General features: G+C 43.1%; 1 protein-coding gene across 3 annotated transcripts in view; it reads left to right on the forward strand.

Moving 5' to 3' along the window:
* The first annotated feature begins 4 nt into the window (after positions 1 to 4).
* VRK2 (VRK serine/threonine kinase 2) overlaps positions 5 to 22,278 on the forward strand; it is a 35,615-nt gene continuing 13,341 nt past the window's right edge. For all 3 annotated transcript variants that reach the window (XM_027653787.1, XM_027653788.1, XM_027653789.1), the window contains exons 1-8: positions 5 to 161; positions 301 to 441; positions 9,892 to 9,947; positions 10,433 to 10,502; positions 10,884 to 10,971; positions 11,109 to 11,217; positions 12,300 to 12,392; positions 18,352 to 18,484. In XM_027653787.1, coding sequence (XP_027509588.1) covers positions 306 to 441; positions 9,892 to 9,947; positions 10,433 to 10,502; positions 10,884 to 10,971; positions 11,109 to 11,217; positions 12,300 to 12,392; positions 18,352 to 18,484 — 685 coding nt within the window. In that variant the 5' untranslated portion in view covers positions 5 to 161; positions 301 to 305. The remainder of the gene's footprint in view (positions 162 to 300; positions 442 to 9,891; positions 9,948 to 10,432; positions 10,503 to 10,883; positions 10,972 to 11,108; positions 11,218 to 12,299; positions 12,393 to 18,351; positions 18,485 to 22,278) is intronic.

Below are 22,278 nucleotides of genomic sequence, written 5' to 3' on the forward strand. Positions count from 1 at the left end.
CCTGGGGGTGTCCCGGTCCTGCCCCGTTCCCCGCCCAGGGTTTCCCCGCAGGAACACGGCATCCCGCCGCCCGCTCCTCCTCCTCCTGCTGCTGCTGCGGAAGTTCCCGGCCGGGAAGTTTGCGGCCGGCGGCGGCGGGAAGCCGAGGGCGCTCTGTGGAGGTGCGTGAGGGGGAGCGGGACTGAGGGGCAGCGCCTCGCGCCCCTGCTGCGCTCTGCGGGCAAAGCCCGCCGGGGTAGAGTGTATCTTCTGGCAGCTTTTCTCAACCAACTTTCTCTTTCATTTTCTCCCCCTCTCAAGGTACGATGCCGCCCAAGGGTCCCGGCAGAGGCAAGCTGCCAGTCCCTCTCCCTAAAGACATGATCCTGAAAGACACCGAAGGAAAAACCTGGAGGCTGGGCAGTCAGATCGGCCAGGGAGGATTTGGCTTGATCTATTTAGGTAAAAAAGCGGTGGTAATTGAGAGGGTGACTTGTAACTTTCTGAGCTGGGTGAAGCAGAAAGGATTTAAAAAGTTACTGTTGTTTACATGCCGGTGGTGATCCTTGCTGAAGTGTAGTTTCCCGAGGTTTTCCCCTGCTGTTCCTGTTCCGTCCCTGCTGATGCAGCGTGTTCTCCACGGGCTGTCCGGCTCAGTTTCTGGTTATTCCAGTGTTATTCCAGTGTTCTATGGATCTTGGGTGGGGCAATCGCGGCGCTGCTGTCAAAGAGCACTGCCAGGTGATGCTTTTCAAAGAAAAAGTTGCTTTTGTTAGGCGCTGCTTTGGGCTTAGGCCAGTCTCATGCTCTGTAGCACTCTCTCAGTTTTTGGCTGTTGGAAAATGTTGTTTTCTGGCCAAGAAAACATCCAAGGTATGTAACAGGAACAATAGTTAGCTGGGTGTTGCCCCTAAATTCAAACCTTTTCACCAGAGGTGGAAATGCTGTTCTTTATTTGCTCTGGCCTAGATATGCTTCTGTGTTTTCTTCAGAAGCAGCTGCTGCAGTTCAGTGAGATTGTGCTTTATGAGGAGTGAGTAGTTCTGAAAGGCGTTTTGTAAAAGCATTCTGGGTCGCTGGAGACTGTATAATGCATATTACTGTCGCTGGGCTCTCTGAAAGAGCAAATCCTGTGTTCAAGGCAATATTATGAGTTTCGTGGTTTGGTTTTTCTTTTTTCATTGCATACACAAACTAGTCCACAGTGACTGTTCAGGACTTGAACTTGTCAAAATTGAACTTGAAATAAGTTGAGCTAGTATTGAGACAGCAGTGAAGAATTACCTAGAAGCAGTTCAGTACGTTGTCCCTGGAGCCAAACATGATCTATTTAAGTTAGAGTACTATTAACTCTATTAGGAATATTAATGCTTAAAACTTCATAAGCAAGTCACTCCTATACACAAACCAACTTCCTTTTATGCATAAATCAGCTATATCCTCTTTGTTTAAGCTTCTCCTTTTTGTGTGTTTCTGCCATGGAAAATACATTTGTGATTGTTTCCCAGATACTGCTTGTGAAAGGGGCTTCCCAGTTGTGCTGTTCTTCCAGCTATTAACATGTGGCTGTAAACTACAGGAGGGTGAACCAGGAGAGAGTACCTGTGCATCTGGACTGAGGTTGCACCTGTGCTTCAGGTTTGAGTGAAGAAACTTTCTAGGGGGGGAAAAGGAGTAGTCTGGCACTTCGTTCCACCAAAGGCTTGTGCAAACAGAGCAAAGCAGTTTCAGTAATGACCTAAATTCCACTGCTTCTGCTTTTCCACAGAGTAAACTCAGTCACTGAGAAACCTGGAGAAAACTAAGGCTGTGTATGTGCTTGTGAGGAGTTTGGTGTGACCAGGAAATGAGGACATGGCAACCATCAGTGGGTATGGCCCTACAGCTCCCCTTTGCTGAAATCTAGGGCTTGTTTTACTTTGGGCTAGATTTGGTGTGGCCTGCTGCACTGAATTTCCTCACCAAGGGCATGGTTTGAGGCTGAAGGAATTGGTTTGAGTCCTGATGTCGCTGTCAGTAGTTGGAGCACATCTGACAGGTTCCTGTAGAGGAGTTTCTGGTTTGGTTTCCTCTGGAATTCCTGTAGCTCACACACATCTCACTGCTCTGCTGATAGAACCAGTGGGAACAATGGGGGTTTCAGCTCAGTGCAGATACAGAGGAGTTAAAAGATAGGGCACTGTTAGAATATTTACATTCTTTTTCCTTTTGGTATCTGTTATCTTGTTATGACCTTCTTTGAAACATTAGTTGGTTACATTTGAGAGGTGCTGTGCATAGAGCATATATTAGATGTAACCACAGAAAATAGGCCTTAGCATGAGATAAGAAGTGAAGTTAAAGTGTCTGTGGATACTGCCATTCAAGGATAAAGGAAAGGAAGTTGGAAACTTGCAGAAGTCTCCCACAGAAGGGTCTGAGGGAACTGGGGGTGCAGTGCAGAAAGCAAGGTCATAGTGGGTGTACTTCTCCAAGAGTAATAAACCAAAAAACATGGTGTTCCTGAATCACTCAGGATACAGCTCCGTCATTTTCTGCTGCAGTCAGGTCACAGTGGACCTTGTGAAGGTGGTTTAGCACGTGGGATTCAGTCAGTTCCATGTAGATTTGATGAGTTTTCTGCCTGATCCCACAGATCACTGAGGTGATTTCATGTGTTGTGGTGTTGGTTGCAGTTTGGCTCCCACTGAACTGAGGTGGAAAGCAGTCAGTGGATTAGTTCAGAAGGAGAATACAGTCTGGGACTGTTGGTGTTCTGTGTGTTTTCAGAAGTGACAAAATCGCTGAGGAAATGCAGCTGCCACTTTTGTAATGGTATTTGTGTTCATTTAATCTCTTCTGTCAGTAGGGACAGAATGGTACCTGTAGCACTGAACTGAAGGCTCAGTTCCCCTCGTAGCTCATCCTACAATTAAAGAGGAAGTGGACAACATTTTATCCATAAGTATTGACACTGACTGAAGTTGCCTTTCTTTGTCCACCTCTTGATCTCTGATACGTGTTTATATCATACAAATCATTTCATTCAGTAGCTTTTGGGGGGCCTGATGCTACAAAACAGTTCAGCTGTCTTTGAGATCCAAGGGATGTGAAGTAGATGACTAACCTTTGAGAGTAAGACAGGGATGCTTGGTGCTGAGAGACACCTTTCTCTGTGCTGTTCAGACTAAATTTTGGTGCAGGTTGTGAGAGAAGCACTAACTTTCAGGGGTAAGATAACCCAGAAAGAGCTGTGGAGAGCTGGGCAGACAGGAGAGTGGAGGCAGGTTCGATTGCCTGCCAGGAATGAAGAGCACAGCCCTTTTATGAAAGTAAAGGTTAACTTTGCCAGCTATATCTTTTAATAAGTATTTTTACAGTGGCAGTGTAAAGATTTTGATGTGCGTTGTTATAGCTTAATTTCCCATTAAGACTATTCCATACTCCATTAATCCATAACAATGTTCTTGGGGAATTTTACAGTATCTCTGCAAAATATATTTACAGGGGATGCATTCTGTGGAGGAAGGTTCTGTGCACTGAATCAAAGCTGCTCAAAGCCCTTTACTGACCCTGAGACCCAGGATGGAAATAGTTCCATGTGCGTGGAAGTTACCACTGTCTGCAGGTTCTGTCCTGCCTCACAAATGTTTTCTGATTATTCTTTCCAGTCTGTGCCAACTTATTTATTCTTTGTTGACTTGTTCCTTCCCTTGGATTCCCTCTGCATTTTCACCTCGGCCAGAGCAGATCCAGCAGCACAAGGCTTACAAATACTGATCCCTCCCAGCTGCTGACAGGAGCAACAAAAATCCTCTCAGAGATGTTCTAGATCTCAGAAGCCTTGCTTTTGCCATAGCAAGAAGAGTATGGATCATCAACAGGAATTAACTACCCCATTGTACATGAGAAGTTTTATTGTATGGATGTAACTGGTGTTGATTTGGTTTCAGGCACCTCAGAACTGTTGTCCCTTGGATAAGGGGGAGCAGAGGGAAGAGCAGCTGAGGAAGAACGTGACGTGTTGGTGGTCTCACAACTGGTTTGTAGCTCTGTGGAGTACAGTGGCAGCACACTGGAAAATGAACCAAGAGTTGAGGAGCCTTACATTCTCTCATTTGTCACAGTCAGTAATTAACAGCAGTCTTTATATAAATCATTCTCTAGTCCTGCTGCAAGCACTCTATTAATGCACAGTTTGGACTGAAAATTTAAATGCAGAAAGGTCACATGATGTTTTGTTAAGATTCCTCTGTCACAGTGGAACCTGCTGTAGACAGCACTCTCTCCTTTGCAAGCTTCCCTCTCATGGAAACTGGTGGTTCTGCAAAAAATGTATTTTTTTATATTTACATCCACAGGGGGTTGTTAGATGGTGTTCATCATAGTACATCCTGCCCTCGCTGTTCTGGGAATCAGGCTGAGAGATTGAAAGACAGTTTGTTTCTATTTCAAACCCACTAATTTCCATGGATAGTTTGTATGGCTTTGAGTGGGGGTGTACATGTGTAGAGGAAGAGAAACATTGACAGAAGCACACTCTGTCCTTGTCCTACTGTTCATTCCTTGGTTTGCTTGGGAAGCTGGCTTTAGCAATTGTTTCTGGAGAAACAAAGTACTTCAGCAGTTTGCTTAAATTAACTTCACTGAAAATATTTATTAGAGTGAAGCAAATGAATTAAAAATGCAGTAAAGATGATACCAACAGATATAAATTCAGCATGATTTTTATTAGCTCAATGGAAAGAAGAATACTAATGGCAAAGTTCTGTAATTAAAAGCACTGGCAGGTAACTCAGGGGTGGATTTTTCTTAACCCTCAGATGTTAAAATGCATTTCATCAAAGGTCTCATTGTGAACCTTAGTGCGAAAATAGATTTGTGAGCAGGCAAACAGCACTTCAGGAAGGAGTGTTTTTGTCTAGTCATTAATATTAAACTATACAAATACAGATATTGCAAGCAGATAACCTAATTTTTCACACTGTCTGTTGGCAGACAAATTATAAATTTATCCTGATTTTGCTTACTCAGGGGGTACTTAGGGCTGAGCTACCTAGGCTGGTCCTGCACCACCTGTTAAAGACAAAATACTCCTTCCTTCAACTGGTCACGACTGCTTCCCTCTGAATCTTCCCCCTTTCTTTTGTTTGGGTCCTCTGTGAGCTACAGGTCTCAACGCTGCAAGTGTAACTCATCTTTACACAATATTCTAAAGCCTGTTACAGAGTGTGCAGAGATCATTCCTGTTCCACTGCAGTGTTCTGCCATGTGATGTGTTGGGGGTTTTTTTCCCACATGAGTGGACTGTGATCTGGGAGCTGTTGTGCTCTTCTTAGTCCAGCTTTGGAGAGTTCTGAGAGGGACTTGGACCCTGCTTTGCTGACTAATACTAGAAAGTCAAGAGAGCAGGTTTGACTTCTCTATTTTATTTATTTGATCAGTGGGGGGTGTTTTTCTGAGCAGGAGGAGCTTTGGAGGGAACCTGTTGCCTTATGGAGGGCACTCCTTTAGCTGCCTTTGGCACCTGGACCCTGCTGGAACTGGCATAGGATCTTCTGAGTGGGCACCATGTCAGACAAGCAGATGGGCTGGAGCAAAACCTTGCCAGAAAACAGTTTGTGCATCAAGTTTTAAATATTAGAGGCCTGGACTCCCATGTGAGAGTGCTGTAAGAGCAGAGCACGCAGAGCTGTTCTGCCTGGGGTTAAAGGATGTGTCACACCTATTCCAGCTCAGGGGAGTTAACTTTGAAAGTCAAACAGTGGCTTCGTTGCTGTGCAATACAAAACTTTGGCTCTGCTGAGTCAAGATTCAGGTTTCCCAGAAACATGAGTCAGAAACGTTCTGAAATTTCCTACCAGTGCTGAATGCTCTGAACTTGGAGGCATTTGGAGTCATCTGCAAAACAGTTTAGCAGTTGAACACGATTTTCTCCCAAAATCAGTTTGGTTGGGTCCTGTGGAAGATGGCTCCACAAGCAGGGTATGGAGAGCTATGTCTGTGTAGTTTGTGTAATAAAACTCTACATTTATAAAGCTTCCTGGGAGAAGAATCCAGAATAAAACCTGTTCAGAAACACTGCTCAGAAAAGAGCCTGTCCAGGAAATGATGATGCAGCTATAAAGTAACAGAGAAGCAGATCTTCCTTAGGCTGCATTAGAAGTGGAGTTTAAACACCCTTCAAGGACTGAATGTTTCAATTCTTGGGAAATATTGGATATTGCAATGTCAGAGAGGGGGAAACAATGTGATTTGTTTGCCTTTAAATGTTTTATCTTAGTACCCTCCTCATGCAGGAAATAGTGATGTGTTAGATGCTACTTTTTATTTACTTACGTGCATTTTGTTCTTAGTAATTCTATTGCTGCAACTTGGATCCTTTTTTATTGTTAGATAACACTCTATTTTATCTATTTTATTGTTAGCAACACTTCCACCCTGTTTGTTACCCATTAAATTTAACAACTCTTGGCTTGACTTAAACGGGGTCTGAATTTTCCCAGCTTTTTTGATAGGTCGCCTGCAACTCCAAAATGGGATATTTTTGAGATTTGTTTCTATTTCTGCAAAAACTAAGCTGGTAAATCGCTCTTCAGGATTAGCTAATGAATGGAACGAAGCAAAAATAAAATACTAGCAACCCCAGAACTAATGAAAATAGTTTTACTCATGTTTCCCAAACAAATATATCCTGAAAATATCCAGCAGTGGCAAAGACACCAGCTGTGGACAGGAGCAGGGATGTTCTTCCAAACTGCCAAACCAACGCTGTTTTCTTTTCCACTGTGTAAACTTTGTCAACAAAACTGGTTCTGTGAGAGCCATTGAAAATATTTCACCATATTCCAAATGTGGCTGCCACAAATTAACTGCTAAAACTACAACAAGCACGTTTGAACTGGCAAATGGAGCTGGCACAGTTGCTCTGTCGGGCTGCAGTTGTGCTGGGTGGTTGGAGGAAATGCAGCTCATCCACAAACACCCTTTTGTTGCTGTGTCTTGTTAACATTTAGAAAGCCACCTTAATTAAGGTGGTGGCAACAAATGAAATCCACGATTTAAATGGGTGATAAGATCAAAACTGCTGTGCCTGGGTGAGGCCAGGGAATCCTGGACGTGGGATAACTGGAGGTAGGTTATTTGCTGTGTTGTGCAGGCTCAGCAGTTGGAAATGATGGCCAAGGATGTGGATCTTACTGCACTGCTTTATTTCAGGGGGCATTTGAAATTCGTGTAGCTGGCTGTGATTGTGGGGTGGAAGGGAGGAAGGGAAAGCAGAGCCCTGCCCTCTGCAAATGTTTTGTGAGACCCCTCTTGGCATGAGGTGGAAACAGCCCCAGCCCCCTCCACAGCTTCACCTGGCACCAGTATTCCCAGTTAGCAGTTATGCAGACGGTGGTTTTGATCGTGCCCCCACCTGTCCAGCTGATAAAACCAACAGAAACGGGGAACTCTCACACTTGCTAAGCTGCTGTAGGATTTTTTGCACACATAATCTCCCCATCTAGTCCTTCTATGCCATCAGAGCCCTCCTGCCTGTCAGCACAGCCTCCTGCAGAGCCCGTGCTCACTGTCCTGCAGTCTGGCATTTCACTGATTGTAATATTATAAATAGCCATGTGCCACCACACAGAACGAGGCGAGCACATGGCTAATTACGGGTGTGCAGTAATTAACCAGGAGCTAAACTCGCAGGAGAGTATGTGGCAGTGGGCTATGAGGTATGTAATCAGACTGTTTGTTAAACCTTGGGAGCCTTTCCAGTCTGTTAAGTAACTATACATAGTAATGAGACAATTTTTTAAAAACCATTTATGTTTGTTTATGGACAGAAAAATAGTCTGTCTCTTTTCTGAGCTGTGGCTGAAGTGTTGCTGCCTGAGATCCGAATGGTTCATTTTACTGATGTGACAAAAGGTATGCACACTACTGCTGCTTGTCTGTGTGTATGAGATGGATTGGTTAAGCACTTGCCTGGGTAAGAAGTTTGGAGTGTTGTTCCTGGGGAATGCTGTGCCTTGTTTCATGTATGTGCAGTAAAATACCATTTCTGCTCTTGTAGGTTTGAATGTTGTGTAACTCGTTTTGTGGGGCACCCGTTCTGGGATCCTGTTGAGCTTTGTCTGACTGTTGTCCCTTTTCACATTGTAACAATTGCCAGTTGGTTTTGGTTTGATTTTTCCTGAGGATGTTCTTTTGGTGTGACTCCAAAAAGCATCACTGTGGCCCAGTGTAAGAACTGTGGGGGTCAGACCCCTTTGCTGGGCTGCCTCCTGTTAATTGCTCTTCTTCATTACCCTGGCAGCTGCTGCTGCCTGTTCCACATTACCAGCAATGAGGCCTCTCTAGAAAATGTCAAGAAGTCTACAGGGAAGTTAGATCAGACTCTTTCAAATTCATTTAAATTTGATACTGCTCTATATCTATCAAAGCTCTGTTAAAAGCAACTTGGTGCTAAAACACATTTATACAGGGGTTCTGCTCTGGTCTGTGTCAGTAAGGGAGCACATCTAATTCTCTTTGGGGAATGTGATGTTGTTGAATGCAATGAAAACACAGGGGATGTGCTCCTTTAAACTGATGTCTTCAGCTATTAACACACAGTCTACATGTGGCAAAGAAAGGTAAAGATAGAAGTGCCTGTTCCCTGATTCCTAGTTCAGCACAACAATACGGTAGGAACAAAGTTTACCAAAACTTCCTTCCTGGCTGTAGTTTTAATCTGTGTCCTTAACATGCCTGCTACTTGTCTGAGTCTATAGATGGTTCACACCTTCCAGAGCTGCTGTTTTAGGATGTTTTCATTCTGGTGGGGAAGTGCCAAGCAGAAGGCAGTGGGGACCCTGTGGGTGTTTGGAGTGTGTACAGTGCCAAATTCAACCCAGATGCTGAATAGAATGGAAGGGAGATGGCAGCTGAAGGAGTCTGATCATTGTAAAAATATTTCTATGCCCTGACCATTAAAAAAAAAGTAAGCTTGGGTGGTTTGATTAGATCCAAGTTTACTTGATTTTATTATGTGGATAAAAGTGGTCTGGTTTTGCGTGTGCTCACAGCTGAAGTGTTTCACACCTGGACTGTTGTTGGTATTTGATCATTACAAGGAGTTTGAAAGGGACACTTATTTCCCAGGAACTGTATTCTTTTTAGTTTTTTCCAGTGATGATTCTAAAAGATGATTTAGTCTCATTAAATTTTAATCCCAGTGTAGCTCCATGTGGCTTCAGTCGTATCAGAGAGAACTGATGGCTCTCTCAGGGTCAGAAGAAAATAGGATTGCATTGTCTGTGCAGGGAGGTTCTGTCTCCTGGGCTGTAATTGGCACCTGTGGTCAATTATTGGTTTGAAATCTCCACTTGCACCGAGAGCACAATCCCTCACTCCCCTGGAGGAGGTGGTGGCTGTGCTGTCCCCAGCTTAGGCCACTGTCTGAATAATGTCAGCACAGAAATCACACCTCTGGGGCCAAATGACTGTGGAAGGGAGGAGAGCTGACAATCCTGGCTGAGTGTGTGGAGGTCACAACTTTTAAGGGGTGTCTTTGTCACGACAGTGGATTGACAGCAGCCAAATACAGAGGTTTTCCAATTGACTGGAATGACTTAAACAGAGTCTGTTACAATGGAATCCCTCATTGTGGTGCGAACCTGCAGTGAGGAAGGACATCCTGCTTACTCCTTAATTAACAGCCAAGGAGAGACTCCTGAAAATGTGGGTTAAAATCACTTCTCTACTTGTTGATTAAAACTTCTCTGTGTGTGTTGTTTTAGTTTTATTTGCTTTGAACTTGGCAAAGCTCTGACCTTTAAAAGCAGGAATTCAGACAAAATGCTGTGTATCTTTTTGGTTGCCTTAGTGTGAGCACAGTCTTTGTTTGCAATGATATTTTGTTGCACACAGCCTGATCTCCATCTCTTTCTTCCTTTGCAGCATCCCCTCAAACTCGTGTTCCTGTACAAGATGATGCAGTTCATGTAATTAAAGTGGTAATGTTTAGCTCTCATTTCTAAATTATTAACTTGCATGCAGTTCTTTCTCTTAATTATCTCTCCTTATTTGCAGCATTGGGTCTGTATTGCATACTTGTGGCTTTTTTTTTAACATACTTTCCCACTTGGGGATATATTTGGCATTTCCATGACACACAGTATTTCCTGGGCATGATTCTTTCCTTTCCTTGATTGCAGCTCTTAACAGTTTAGTAAGGAAAATTAGATCTTAAACACACCTGATCTACAATATTTCTGAAAATAGGGTCTTAAATAATGCTTGAAAAGGATCTGTGTTGTTTATGAAAATGTGTTGCCAAACAACTTTTCTTTTTAGCTACTTATTAAAATTACAGTTCAGATGGCATGGATGTGGGGGGAAAAGGGATTTCATCCTCTAGGAATTTCTTACGTGCTTTGCTTTAGAAATTGTTGTCTTTCTAATGCCTTTGATGATACCAAGTTTATTTATTTCTCCACAGGAATATCTTGAAAATGGCCCCTTATTTTCTGAGCTGAAATTTTACCAGAGGGCTGCAAAACAAGAGCACAGTAAGTAATGTATCACTTCTGATTCAGGTAGATTTAAGGACAAGTTTGGGTTTGACTACTTCTAATAAGAACTGTTGCTTTAGAGCTTCCCAGCCAACTCATTTCATATCCACTGATATGAATCCAACTCATTTCATATCCAACTCATTTCATATCCACTGAACTAATCCTAGTTGGTGCTGCAGGATTTCTAGATTGCTGTAGTTTTGTTACTTGGGTGTTATCCTTGTTCTTTCTGATCTGAAGGGAGAACAGGAGCCAAATTTATTATGTGCACAACAATGAATGGAGTCCAGAGACAGCCTAGCCTTGGAACAGAACAAAACACCAAACCTGAAGTTCCCCAGCTACCTCTAACCCCATGTTATCTTATTATTGCAGTAAGAAAATGGATGAATCTCAAAAAAATAAGATGTTTAGGAATTCCAGTGTTTTGGGGATCAGGCTTGGCTGAGTACAAAGGAAAAAGGTAATAAGACAAATTGTAATTAAGCCTCAAATTGACTGAAGATCCATTTTCAAAAATGGAGATTAAGTCCTTTCAATCTGGCACAAACCTGCAGTCTTGTCTAAAAGGATTCCTCCCTTTTATATGTGTCCTGGTAGTTATAGATTCATGGTCATGGAGAGACTGGGGGAAGACCTGCAGAGAATCTTTCAAGACTGTGGGAGCAGATTTAAGAAGGAGACTGTTCTGCAACTTGGGGCACGAATGGTACGTACAGAAGAGAGGAGATTGCTGAGTTCAGCTAGAGAATTATCCTTCCTGTACAGTTCCTGTAGGTGGCTCTTGAGGTTAGAATTCAACATGTGTAAACACTGTGTATTTTCTTATTTTTCATCTCTTTTAAAATAAAGTGAGTATTGAGTAGAAAATCAAGACCCCTTAGTCGAAAACCTTTAGTAGAAAATCAAGACTGGAATTTGGTGAGCTCAACCCAAATGTCTTTTCTAATAGGTTAAAACACAGACCATGTACTTCAAACCACTAGAGTGAGATGTGTAAGCCTGTTCTCTTGTGCCTCAACATGTATTGATTTATTTTTTCAGTGTCTGAGGGGTGTTGTATGAGACATCCATATTTGTCAGAGTTTGTTGCATGCCTGGATGGCCCATTTTCAGTGCATTTGCTGATTGTACTGACCAGGATTAAGATGGTCTATTTTATGTTACCCCTGCTTTTGAAGGAGGGATTTACACTGGACACATCCAAAACTTCCTTTAAATTAAATAATAATAAATATTTTTAAAAAAAAAATGTGGAGGGCTTTCATAGTCACACAACTGACAAATTTGTGACACTCTTTATACGCTCCAAAAATCAGGATTAGGTTTTCCTTTGTTTGAGCTGCCAAGTGCAAATGTGTTTGTTAATAATAATATTTAGAGATATTGTACCTCAGTAAGGAGCTGAAGGAGAATGAGTTTTATTCCAAACCTTCAGAACTGATTGAATATGTTCTTTTCAAGAGTTTGGTGTTCTCAGCATCCGCTCTGGCATTTATAAACTGCTGGTTTCATTCTTGCTTTGTGGTCTTAGAAGCTGGTACTCGTTAAGCAGTTGCACAGGGACACCTCATGGAAAAGTGTGGCTTGTTTGGCTAGTGGCAAATCCTGGTGGGAACAGGCCCTGTGACAGACTGGATGGTCCCTGTGCTCCAGCTCAAACCAAATTTGCCAGCTCAGTCTGTGGAGCCCTTGATTTCACTGCATAAGTAAGAAATATTTCTTGATAGGGTTAAGGGCAAAGTGGAAAAGCTGATGATGTTTTCTCCTCTGTTCTACACTCTTTCCTAGCTGGATACTTTGGAATACATCCATGAAAATGAGTATGTCCATGGTGACATTAAAGCAGCAAATCTGCTTTTGGGCTACACCAACCCCCACGAGGTGAGCATGTTACTCATCTGCACTTCGGTGTTTTAGAACCATTTACAGGTTTTTAAGTTCTGTAGGTTCTGCAGTAACAATTCCTGTGTTAGAAGGAGTTCATGCATGAACATTCACATCCTCTCATGACAAATCTGACAGTGCAGCTTAAGGCCTGAGAAAGCAGCAGGAAAAACTCTGCTTTGTTCCTTTTGTGTTCTGCTGACTGGCACACTGGTGTGGAGGGGTAGCTAAGGGTGGGTAAACTGCAGCACCTAATTGCTGCTCTAGGTTATGCCAGTTTAAGTGCATCAGTGGAGATGAAGGGTGTGACCCGCTGCATTTTCATTCTTGGGAAGTTCCAGCTTTCTAATATTGCCATGACTTGTGTTTCCATGCACTAACCCTTCTGTCCTGCCCGTTGCAGTGGATATCACAGGTAAGGAGGATTAAAACTGCTGTTCTCCAACACTCTAAAGCCTAAAGGTTCCCTGGAAATAAGGTACTTGTCAATTAGTGGACGGAGGTTTCAGGGTTTATTTTTTAGGTTTTGTTAAATAAATCAATAGCTATTCCAGTCTGAGTAGCTTCTAACTCAACATGTACAAATTATATGTTACTGCTGGGAGGTTTTGTTTAGAATTTTCTTTCAGCAGAATTTATTTTCCACTGAAATTATTTTATAAAAACGTATTAGAAAATTCCCATACTAATTCAGAAGAGCTGATAGGAAACAGTTTCTAATATTTGCTTGCATTTCTATGCTATGAATGAAACTTTAATTTCTGTATGTGTAAGAAAGTGCCCAAGGAAGGGTTTTGTCCAACCTTCTCTCTCTGCCAGCACAGTGGATAATGGTCTTGATTTTTTCTTAAAAAAAAGGTGAAGTGATCAACCTGATCTCATAAATAGGGGGTGAGAGCATCAGCCAGTGGCCAACTCCAAGCCAGGAACACAAGCCTGTGGCTCCAGTGGGAGCTGGCATAATAAAACTGTCTACCTAACAATTTCTGTGGTGAAGTTTGTTGAAAGAATTTTATACTCAGGGTTCTTGCTCTTTTAGGAACCGGGATTTTAAGAGAAAATAAATTGTAAGTGTTCTTTAATTGTCAAAATTTGGTTTTGAAACAAACCCATAACTTATCTCTTAAAAATAATATATATCTCTATCGAAGATGTATTTCCCTATTCTGGTGAAAAGACATAAATCTCTGTTCAGAAAAGCACATGTACCTTTATACTCAACTTTGCATTTTTCTGTCATTTAGTGGCTGTTGATGTGCATTCTTACGTGTGAATTTGTCACTGGCTTCCTGCAGTTCCAAAAAAGATAATATTTCTATTTTCAACTTTGTGCTGCTGGTCTCTGTCTCTTCTGTAAATTAACCTGGTGAATTTACAGCACGGCCAATAAATAACACAATCCCTTTTCTGCAAGCACGTGTGAAATCCATACTGCCAGCCCCTGCCTTCTGTGGCGAGGCAGAGAGACAAATAAAGCAGAGGTCCTGTCACTCTGTGACCTCCAAATGATGGTTAGAAATGGTTGGGAGATCAGAATCAAGTGCCCTCCAAGAGCAGCTGCTGCAGATGTGCTGCACAGAGGCAGCGGGGCCGTTCAGCCAGTTACAGGTCACGGGATCAATTCTCCAGTCGATACGTTCGGGAGCTCGGCCCCAGCACAGGCCCTGCCAGAGCAGGAGTGATGGACTGAGGGAGCTGCACAGCCCATGAATCTGAGAGGCCTGAAAGGAAACTTGCAGTGATCAGAGCCATAAATTAGAGCCCAAGTGAAGCACTGGCTCGGGGCTGGGCCGAGTGAAAGGGAATTCGGGTTGTAGCAGGGACTGTTGGTGTGATGAAGCAGAAATAAGTATTGTTGATACAGACTCTCGAATCCATTCAGCTCATTTAAATGGTGATACTATTAAAAGGGACAAGTGGTCACTAGACAAGAGCTTAAATTCTGAGTTTTAAATAAATGAAATGAAGTTCAGGAGAACAGCTCTTCAAAACAATCACCCTGTAGTATTTTTCCCCTATGGAATATATGGGCAGACGTCCTACAGTGTTGCAGACTCAAGTCTGTTCCAGAAGTTACCTATTTGGATTTTGAAGGTGTAAATTCTAATTGTATTCACACCTCAGTTCTGATTTTAATTTTAAGCGTTTCTTAGACAAGATAGTTACAGAACAGAGCTCTCAGACTTGATTATCATAGATAGAATACAAAGGGATTTCAAAATATAACTATTAAGACCAGCTTTCATTGGACCAGCACAGGAAATACAGAGATCACACATTGATCATACGGGGAAAACTTGTATGAAAACAATTCCAACTTGGAGCTGTTTTTCACTGTGAGCAGAATGACTGTGATTCCTGCTCTTTAGCCCACAATGACAGACTTGCTAAAGAGCAGATGAAATGAAAACAGTGAAAATCTTTTCTGTTCTCCTTCAGGTGTTTTTAGGAATGCAGAGACACCCTGTGCCCCTTCCCCTCTCTCTTTGTCAACCTGCTTTCCTCCCTCCTTGGTTTCTGGTTTGTGAGAGATGCTATTTCTGTCCCAAACACTAAACTTCACCCTTCCTGTCCCGAAAGGGTCTTTGCCCTGTTTGTAGTTGTGTCCAACTGAACTTGACAGCACTGTGGCCATTAGCAACCAATCTGTCTCTGATTAGTAGGTATCTACTTAATTATTTACAGACATGACACAAGCCTGGTAGTGGAACCACTGGAAATAAAATGTACATTGAAAATCACCATATTGTCATCCTTCCAGCACTAAATCTGCCCTGGGTGCTTCAAGATAAAGGGAATACCAGGAGAATCCCAAGGGGCAGGGTGATAACCCCCCAGCTGAGTGCAGTTGTGTATCAGAACGTGTACAGGCTGTAGGAATTGTCCATGTTTAGCAGATATCCAGCACTTCCAGCCCTGGGGGGGAGTCGTGCACAGGAAGGGCAGGAGGGCAGCTCAAACTCTGGTTGGCTGCTCGTGCCCACAGGTAATTGTTTGTGCCTGCGTGGTTGTGCACTGGGATAAGGTGGGCACACTCCTGTTTGCTTGAAATCCAGTGCAAAGACTTCACAAATCTGGCTTTTAGTCTGTAACAACATCTGTTAATAACAGAGCAGAGCTTGGTGCAGACTGGGATGCGTAAAGGAGAGAAACTGGAACAAAAACAGGACTCTAAAATAAGGGAGTGAGTGGGAAGGAGTGTACAATGTAACAGCCAAACCCAGCTGTTCCGTGCTAGTGTCCCTGCTGCACCTTCACCATCCACCTTCCCATTCCTTATTCCAGTGTCTTGTTTATCTTGCTCTGCTCTGTTCTGTTCTCTTTTTGTTCTTATTTGTTTTGTTGTTCCTATAAAAAGCATGCAGGTGAAAAATATTTATGGTATCGAAACACTTACTAACACTGGCTTAATTTTTCTCAATATTCCTCATTATTCATCTGCTTTTCCCCATCCCTATACGCTAAAAAAACCTGCAACAACTCTAAATTCATTAACTACCTCTACTGTGTTCTGAGCAAATTTGGAAGGTCACAAAGTGTTACATTATCAAAAAGTGACAACCAGCTATAAAGAACTATATATCTCTTTAATGATGAAAGGGTTATAATGAGAATTGATGAAATGAAATTAATGGTAATTTAAAATAACACAGTCATTGTGATAATGGCTGTGGCAAGGTTGTAACGGGGCAGTGCTGGTTTGGTACAAGCTGAAGGGGATTGATTTTTGGTGGTGGCCAGGAGGCTTTTGTCACATGTTTGTGGGAAAACTACTTCTCACTTTCAGTATAAATTGAAAACCTCTCTGCTGATACTACTGCTGAAGGTATTTTAAGCAAATGCATTGCTTAAAAATGGAGTACATTAATGGAGTTGCTTTAAAAGAAAGAGTTCCTAGTTACTGTGATTTATCTGTATGATTCTATGATTATTTTATTTTTTTTTGCATACTTCAAATCTGACTAGCAAATATTTGTGGCTGCTTTCTAACTGGCCTGTGTTGAGGTTGTTTGAAAGAGCACCAGGGCTGGGCTGTCACAGGGGAGTGTCTGTCACATAAGCCCAAACCAAGAGAGCTGCCAGAGGTGCTTTGGGTGTGTTTTTCCCCTCATATTAATATAAGGCACAGCCTTAATTTTTAAAGGTGTTTTATCTTGCTGTACATGTCAGAAATGTCTAGCCAAGTGAAATCCTTTCTAGGCTCCTCTCTCCTTCCCAGCCCACAGAGGACGCAGAAGCCTCACAAAAGTTGATATTAGTGTAGTTTAAGTTAGTTCCCTGCCTAACCGACTGTGGGCTCAATTAGGACAGGTACCAGAGCACCAGGAATACGCTGGAGAACAGATGCAGGAGAAAATCAAACCAGTCAACCCAACACAGTTTATGCCCTGTCCCAGATTTTCGAAAGGTGCCTCCGGTCTTTCGTCTCCTATCCCAGTTTGTGTGGTCTGTCAGGTGAAACACAGCCTGGATAATCTTAAAAGCCCTCTCCCTGCAGGGAGTGAGCGCTGCAGCCCGGCTCACACGCTCCAGATAAGCTCAGATGCTGCAGCAGGAACAGTAAAACCAAGAGAGCAGCAATCCCAGCACTGGAAGCTGCCTGGAGCACAAAGAGGAATCAGCAGTTCAGCAGAACGTGCTACAAAATAATGCGTTTTCTTGAGGGTTTTTTGTTTGTTGGTTTTGCCTCTACCAGGAGTGACATAATTAAATTTTAACTGAGGGACAGAAGAGTTTATTTTAGACTTTGATAGCATAAACTGTTTTTTAGGTAAAGAGGAAACAAAGCTAAGGTTCAACTAAGAAAAGGATTTTCTTTATCATATAGTAAGATTTAGTAGAAGTGATCTCTATGTGCCTTCAGATGATTTAGCTTTTGCCCCAGAAATTGGTTCCATTGGCAATATAAATGTCTGTAGCATTATTTTTTTAAGGGAAAATACCATCCTTGGATATTTATTTAAAAAAGCAATTGCCTATTGTGAGAACTGGTCGATGTACAGGGTAAAGGCCAGGTGGGAGTGTGGAAATGACTGAGAAAATAACCTATGGAATACTGGGGGGGCCAGACTGTGATTAAATTCCAGCTGCTTTCAACAAGTTGCTGCCTGTCAGCTGTGCTGCAGTGGCTGACCATGTGCATGCATTAAGTCCAGCCCTGTTGGAGGGTGGAACTTGTTAATCTGAACTTCACAGGGTGGGTTTGTGCCCTTCCTGTAAATTGTGTGAGCGGCAGAGTTGATGCAGTGCTGGGTGCCCTGTGCCCACAGAGAAATAGAGGTGTAGGAGCCACCTGGCACATGCAGCTTGTCTTGACAGGCAGCAGCAGAACACAAAGTGAAGCTCAGCTCTCCTGAGCTGTTCTTTTTCAGCTTCAAATGCCAGAGAAGGCAAGATGCAGATTCAATCAGTTAATACTTCCCCAGGGAAGTCCCGAGGATTTGCCACAGTCCCTGTCAGGCTGGAGCTCCATGTCCAGTCCAGCTGGGGAAGCTGCTGCCTCTTCCTCTGGCTTTGGAGTTGCCCAGGAGAAGAGCAGAGCTGAGTTTGTCCAGCCTCAGCTGCTGGAAGAGCTGAGCAGGGCTGTGTGTCTGTGCCTGCCTGAGTGAGGACAGGAAGGGGTCCCATAAGCAACGTGAGGCTGCATAAAAGGCATATTGCAGTTTATGATGTCTGGATGCCCACCTGGAGAGCAGAGAGCTTAGGAACAAAATAAAATGACTGAAATTCCGCTCCACTCTGGAATAAGAGAAGAGAATAGTAGTGGAAGGATTTAAATGGGGAGGGCAGCTGTTATAGCCCCCAGTTGTACATATTTTATCCTGAGGCACCATTTGGTTTAATAAAATTTAGATCTAAGGCTGTCCTTAACCTATCAGTTTCTTAAGACTTAATTATAAAGGTTATACTTTCAAAGGACAAAAGCATTATTCATTTGTCTGTTCATGTCTTCCAGGTTTATCTTGCAGATTATGGACTTGCCTACAGATATTGTCCCAATGGGAACCACAAACAGTATCAGGAAAATCCTAGGAAGGGCCATAATGGGACAATAGAGTTTACCAGCATAGATGCCCACAAGGGAGTAGGTAGGTCTCTTTTTTTATTTCAGATGAGTGATTACAGAATGAGTAATCGGGCCGTGGGAGCTGATGTACACAGCAGGGGCAGGCTGGGGGCTGCTCTGCCCCTCGGGTGGTGACCTCCTCCTGTTCCTGGGAATGTTTCTCTAGGGCTGGGAGGGAAGGTGGGGGGTGGCAGGATGGACCCTGGAAGGCTCTGCAGACCAAGACCCCTGAGAAGAGCTCACCATTACATTGAATTGGTCCATGTTGGGAGCACTGGTTGGTGTTTGCTGCACTGTTTGCTAATGTTGCATTGGGAAGGGAAAACATTTTGAGTGTGCACTGTCCTTTAGGGAGAGCTGTGCCTGAGTGTCACCATCTGTGTTATGGGAGGATATTTCAAGGATGACATTCCTTCTGCAAGGAGAAAAACCTTTTTTGAAGCCATAAAGCGTTAACTTTTTGAAATCTTTTTCCAGTAGCCTTTCATATATCTTACTTATTTAAACTCACTTTGATGGTATTGGAAACACATTTGCAGGTAAATTACATACATAGTCCTTTTATTGGATATTGATTGTACTGCCTTGCATTCCAAGGCAGACTTAATTCAACAATTCCCTAATTAGTTAAAGTCATAACCTATGTCTTGTATTCATTTACCATTAATTAAACCTTAGCTGTTTATTACACTGCAGTCCAAATCCAATAGCAGACCCATGGAGCCATGGAAAAGGGACTGGGAGGTCAATATTGAAAATATATGGTGTAAAGTCCCACTGATGGCTGCATTGTTCACAATCAATATGGTCAATGCAACACAACTTTCTTAGTTGCTATGTCAGCAAGACAAAAAGTCAATTCTAATGTTATGCTAGTGAAAAAAATGGTCATTATTGAAAAAGTTTGACTCTTGCTATGAAAGTGTCTTTTTGTTAACTTTCCTTTCCCCTCTCCCCCTCTCCACCCCGAAGATCTTCTAAAAAGGACTGGTTTGCTGCTGCCAGCCTGGCACGAGGGATAAGTGCAGAAATTTGTGCTTGTTAATAGCTGCTGAACTGTTACCTTAAACTAATACTTTCTAACGAGTTTTAGTTGGCACAAACAACTGTATATTATTGCTTTTTCTATTAAAAGGCCCATTGACCATGTAATGTAGAGGGGCCTGATAATTTGCCGGAGCTGTTAAAACCTGCAGTCGTTTAACTCTGGTCATTAGGAAAAATGAAATAAGACCGTCAAGTATTTCCTGCTGAGACAATTGCACCTTTTCACCTGCTAAAAAGTATTTTGTGGTGAGGAGGGATCTGTTCTGGGCTCTTCTGGCCCTGCCAAGCACACAGGGTGTTTTCTGGAGCTCTGACTCTGCTTTGCCTGGTGGTGTGAGCACTGTGGCTGTGTGTTTGATGTGGATGCTGTTTGAAGAATAGTGGAAGCTGGAGTGTTTGGGATTTGGCAGTTGGATGGTTATAACATCTAGTTTGGTAGTGTCTGGTCACAGTATGTGATTACAGGACAGGGACTTTTGTTTGAAAGTGCAGGGAAGTCTTACAGACTGGGGTGCAGGTGGAAGTGTGAGGTAAGTTTTGCAATCTGTGGCTTAGATAAACCCCTTCAAGTGGCTAAAGCCAGGATGGAAGTGGTTAAAAGTGGAGGACTCCAGAAACCAAAAGAGAGTTAATTTTCATCCCAGTAGCTGGTGCAATGCTGTGGTTTGGGTTTAGGGTGAGAACACCACTGATAACACAGGATGGTTTGGTTGTTGCTGAGCACAGCTTTCCCTAAATCCAGGACTGTGGAGTTCCCATGCCCTGCGGGTGAGGAGCTGCACAAGGAGCTGGGAGGGAGCTGAGCTGAGCTGGCCAAAGGGCTTTTCCAAAACGTGGAATGACCTGGGCAGTGGATAATCTGGGGGGTGTGCTGGGAGGGGCTGATTGCTGCTCAGGTGGGTGCTGAGCAATTGTATTGTGCACCACCTGTCTCTCCTGGATTTTATTCCCCTCTCTCTTTGTTATCCCCCTTTTAATTATTATTTTTTTTTAATTTTATTTCAAGTATTAAACTGTACTTATCTCAACCCCTCAATTTTTCCTTTTTTTCCCCAGTTTTGCTTCCCATCCCACCAGGGAGGGGCAGGGGGTGAGCGAGTGGCTCTGTGGTGCTTTATCTGCTGGCTGGAGTTAAACCACGACAAACAGCCTGAACCCATTAAGGTCAAATTACCAGTTTTCCCATTTGCAGCAGGTCTCTCAACATCCCAGGGAAAAGGTGCATCTGCAGCCATGTCTTTTGGAGAGTGCACAGGTCCAGAGGGCAGAACACAGTGACCGGTTTCCCTCATCCCTTGTTGTGAGGTTTGGAGTTGTGGAGAAGTTTCAGGACATTCAGGTGTTCTTCTGGAAAGTGTTTAAACACTGTTGGCAAATAAGGACAGCCCTCATTCTGGTGGTACCCAGCTTTTCACAGAGGAGTTTTTTTTTTAATTTCGATGCTCTAGGAATGTAGTTCTAATTTTTAAATGTTATTTTATATAAATGAGATCCTTTCCAGGGGGCATTTCCCAGATGTGTGTAGCAACATAAATATCTCAACCTCCCTGAGCAGCACTGAGCCAGACAAATGAGCACATTTTGACTTGCTCATGAAGCAGCTACTGAATACATACAGAAACTGGAGGTACACGCTGAAACTTTAACAAAATTATGAGTTTGTTGCTTTCAAAAGTGCCTCTTGGCAATGCTTGGAGCTGATATAACCTCCTTTCATGAAGCCAGTATCTGGTGGCAGGATCCCATCCCAACCAGTGTGTGGGTGTTTTAAATTGAAACCCTGTCTATTTTGATACCAATTTCCTGTAGCACAACTGCATTGATAGTTCGGGCATCGGGTCGGAGTGTGTTCACTGGATCCATTTTTAAAGACCATGCTGTATAAACAGTGTTACACTTTGGCTTGTTGATTGATAATTAAAGAGAATTATAACTGTACCCAGTGTACATTTAAAAAATTGTTACATAGTTAGTGTTAAAAAGTAATATTTGGATCAATGGCTGCTATGGATTTTTGCAGATTCCCTGCTCACTGAGGCGTGCAGTCAATACCTAATTTCTCTGGAGATGCACCACGCTTCACATATTGAGGGCTTTTAAATACTCCAGGCCCGGGCATTGAGTGTGTAAGACCAGTTTTAATTTGCTACCATTGATGAACATAAGAGTATGAACTGTCTGTGCTGAATTCCCTCCAGCAGATATTTGTGTTTGCCATTGATTCTGAGATGATTCTGCTCCTCCTTCTCAGTGTTCTGCAGCGTCTCAGAGCAGAGTTGCCACCCACCACATCGGGGGCTCCACCAAAATCCAGGCAGGACTTGTATCTACATCTGGAACAGGAAAGCTGCTTCATGCAGCAGTGGGGACTTCTGACAGGCTTCTCTGTGCCCCTCACACGGGGTTATTCCAACATGTGCTCCTTGAGATCCATCAGAACGCTTGGGCACTGTTTGTCCAGGGCAGTGCTGGCACTGGGTGAGGGCAGGGAAAGCTCTGCAGTTCTTCCTGTTCTCCCCCTGCTCTGACAGAGCTGCTGCTGTTTGATATTAAAGACACAGCTCTGCCTGGCCATTGTTGCTGTTCTGTTACATGCAAGGGTTGACTGGAATATATGCAGGGTTCATTTTGTGAGGAAGGATGTGCAGGAATATAAACACCTATGGAAACACATTCCTTCTGAGCCTGCTTCCAGAGAACAGAGCTCTAAATGGCTCTGGATCAAGAGGTTTATTTGGCACCTGTCCATGCATAGTTAGGATTCACAGG

This window comes from Corapipo altera, unplaced genomic scaffold (genome assembly GCF_003945725.1).
Source record: "Corapipo altera isolate COAL_440 unplaced genomic scaffold, ASM394572v1 70, whole genome shotgun sequence".
Classification (NCBI taxonomy): Eukaryota; Metazoa; Chordata; class Aves; order Passeriformes; family Pipridae; genus Corapipo; species Corapipo altera.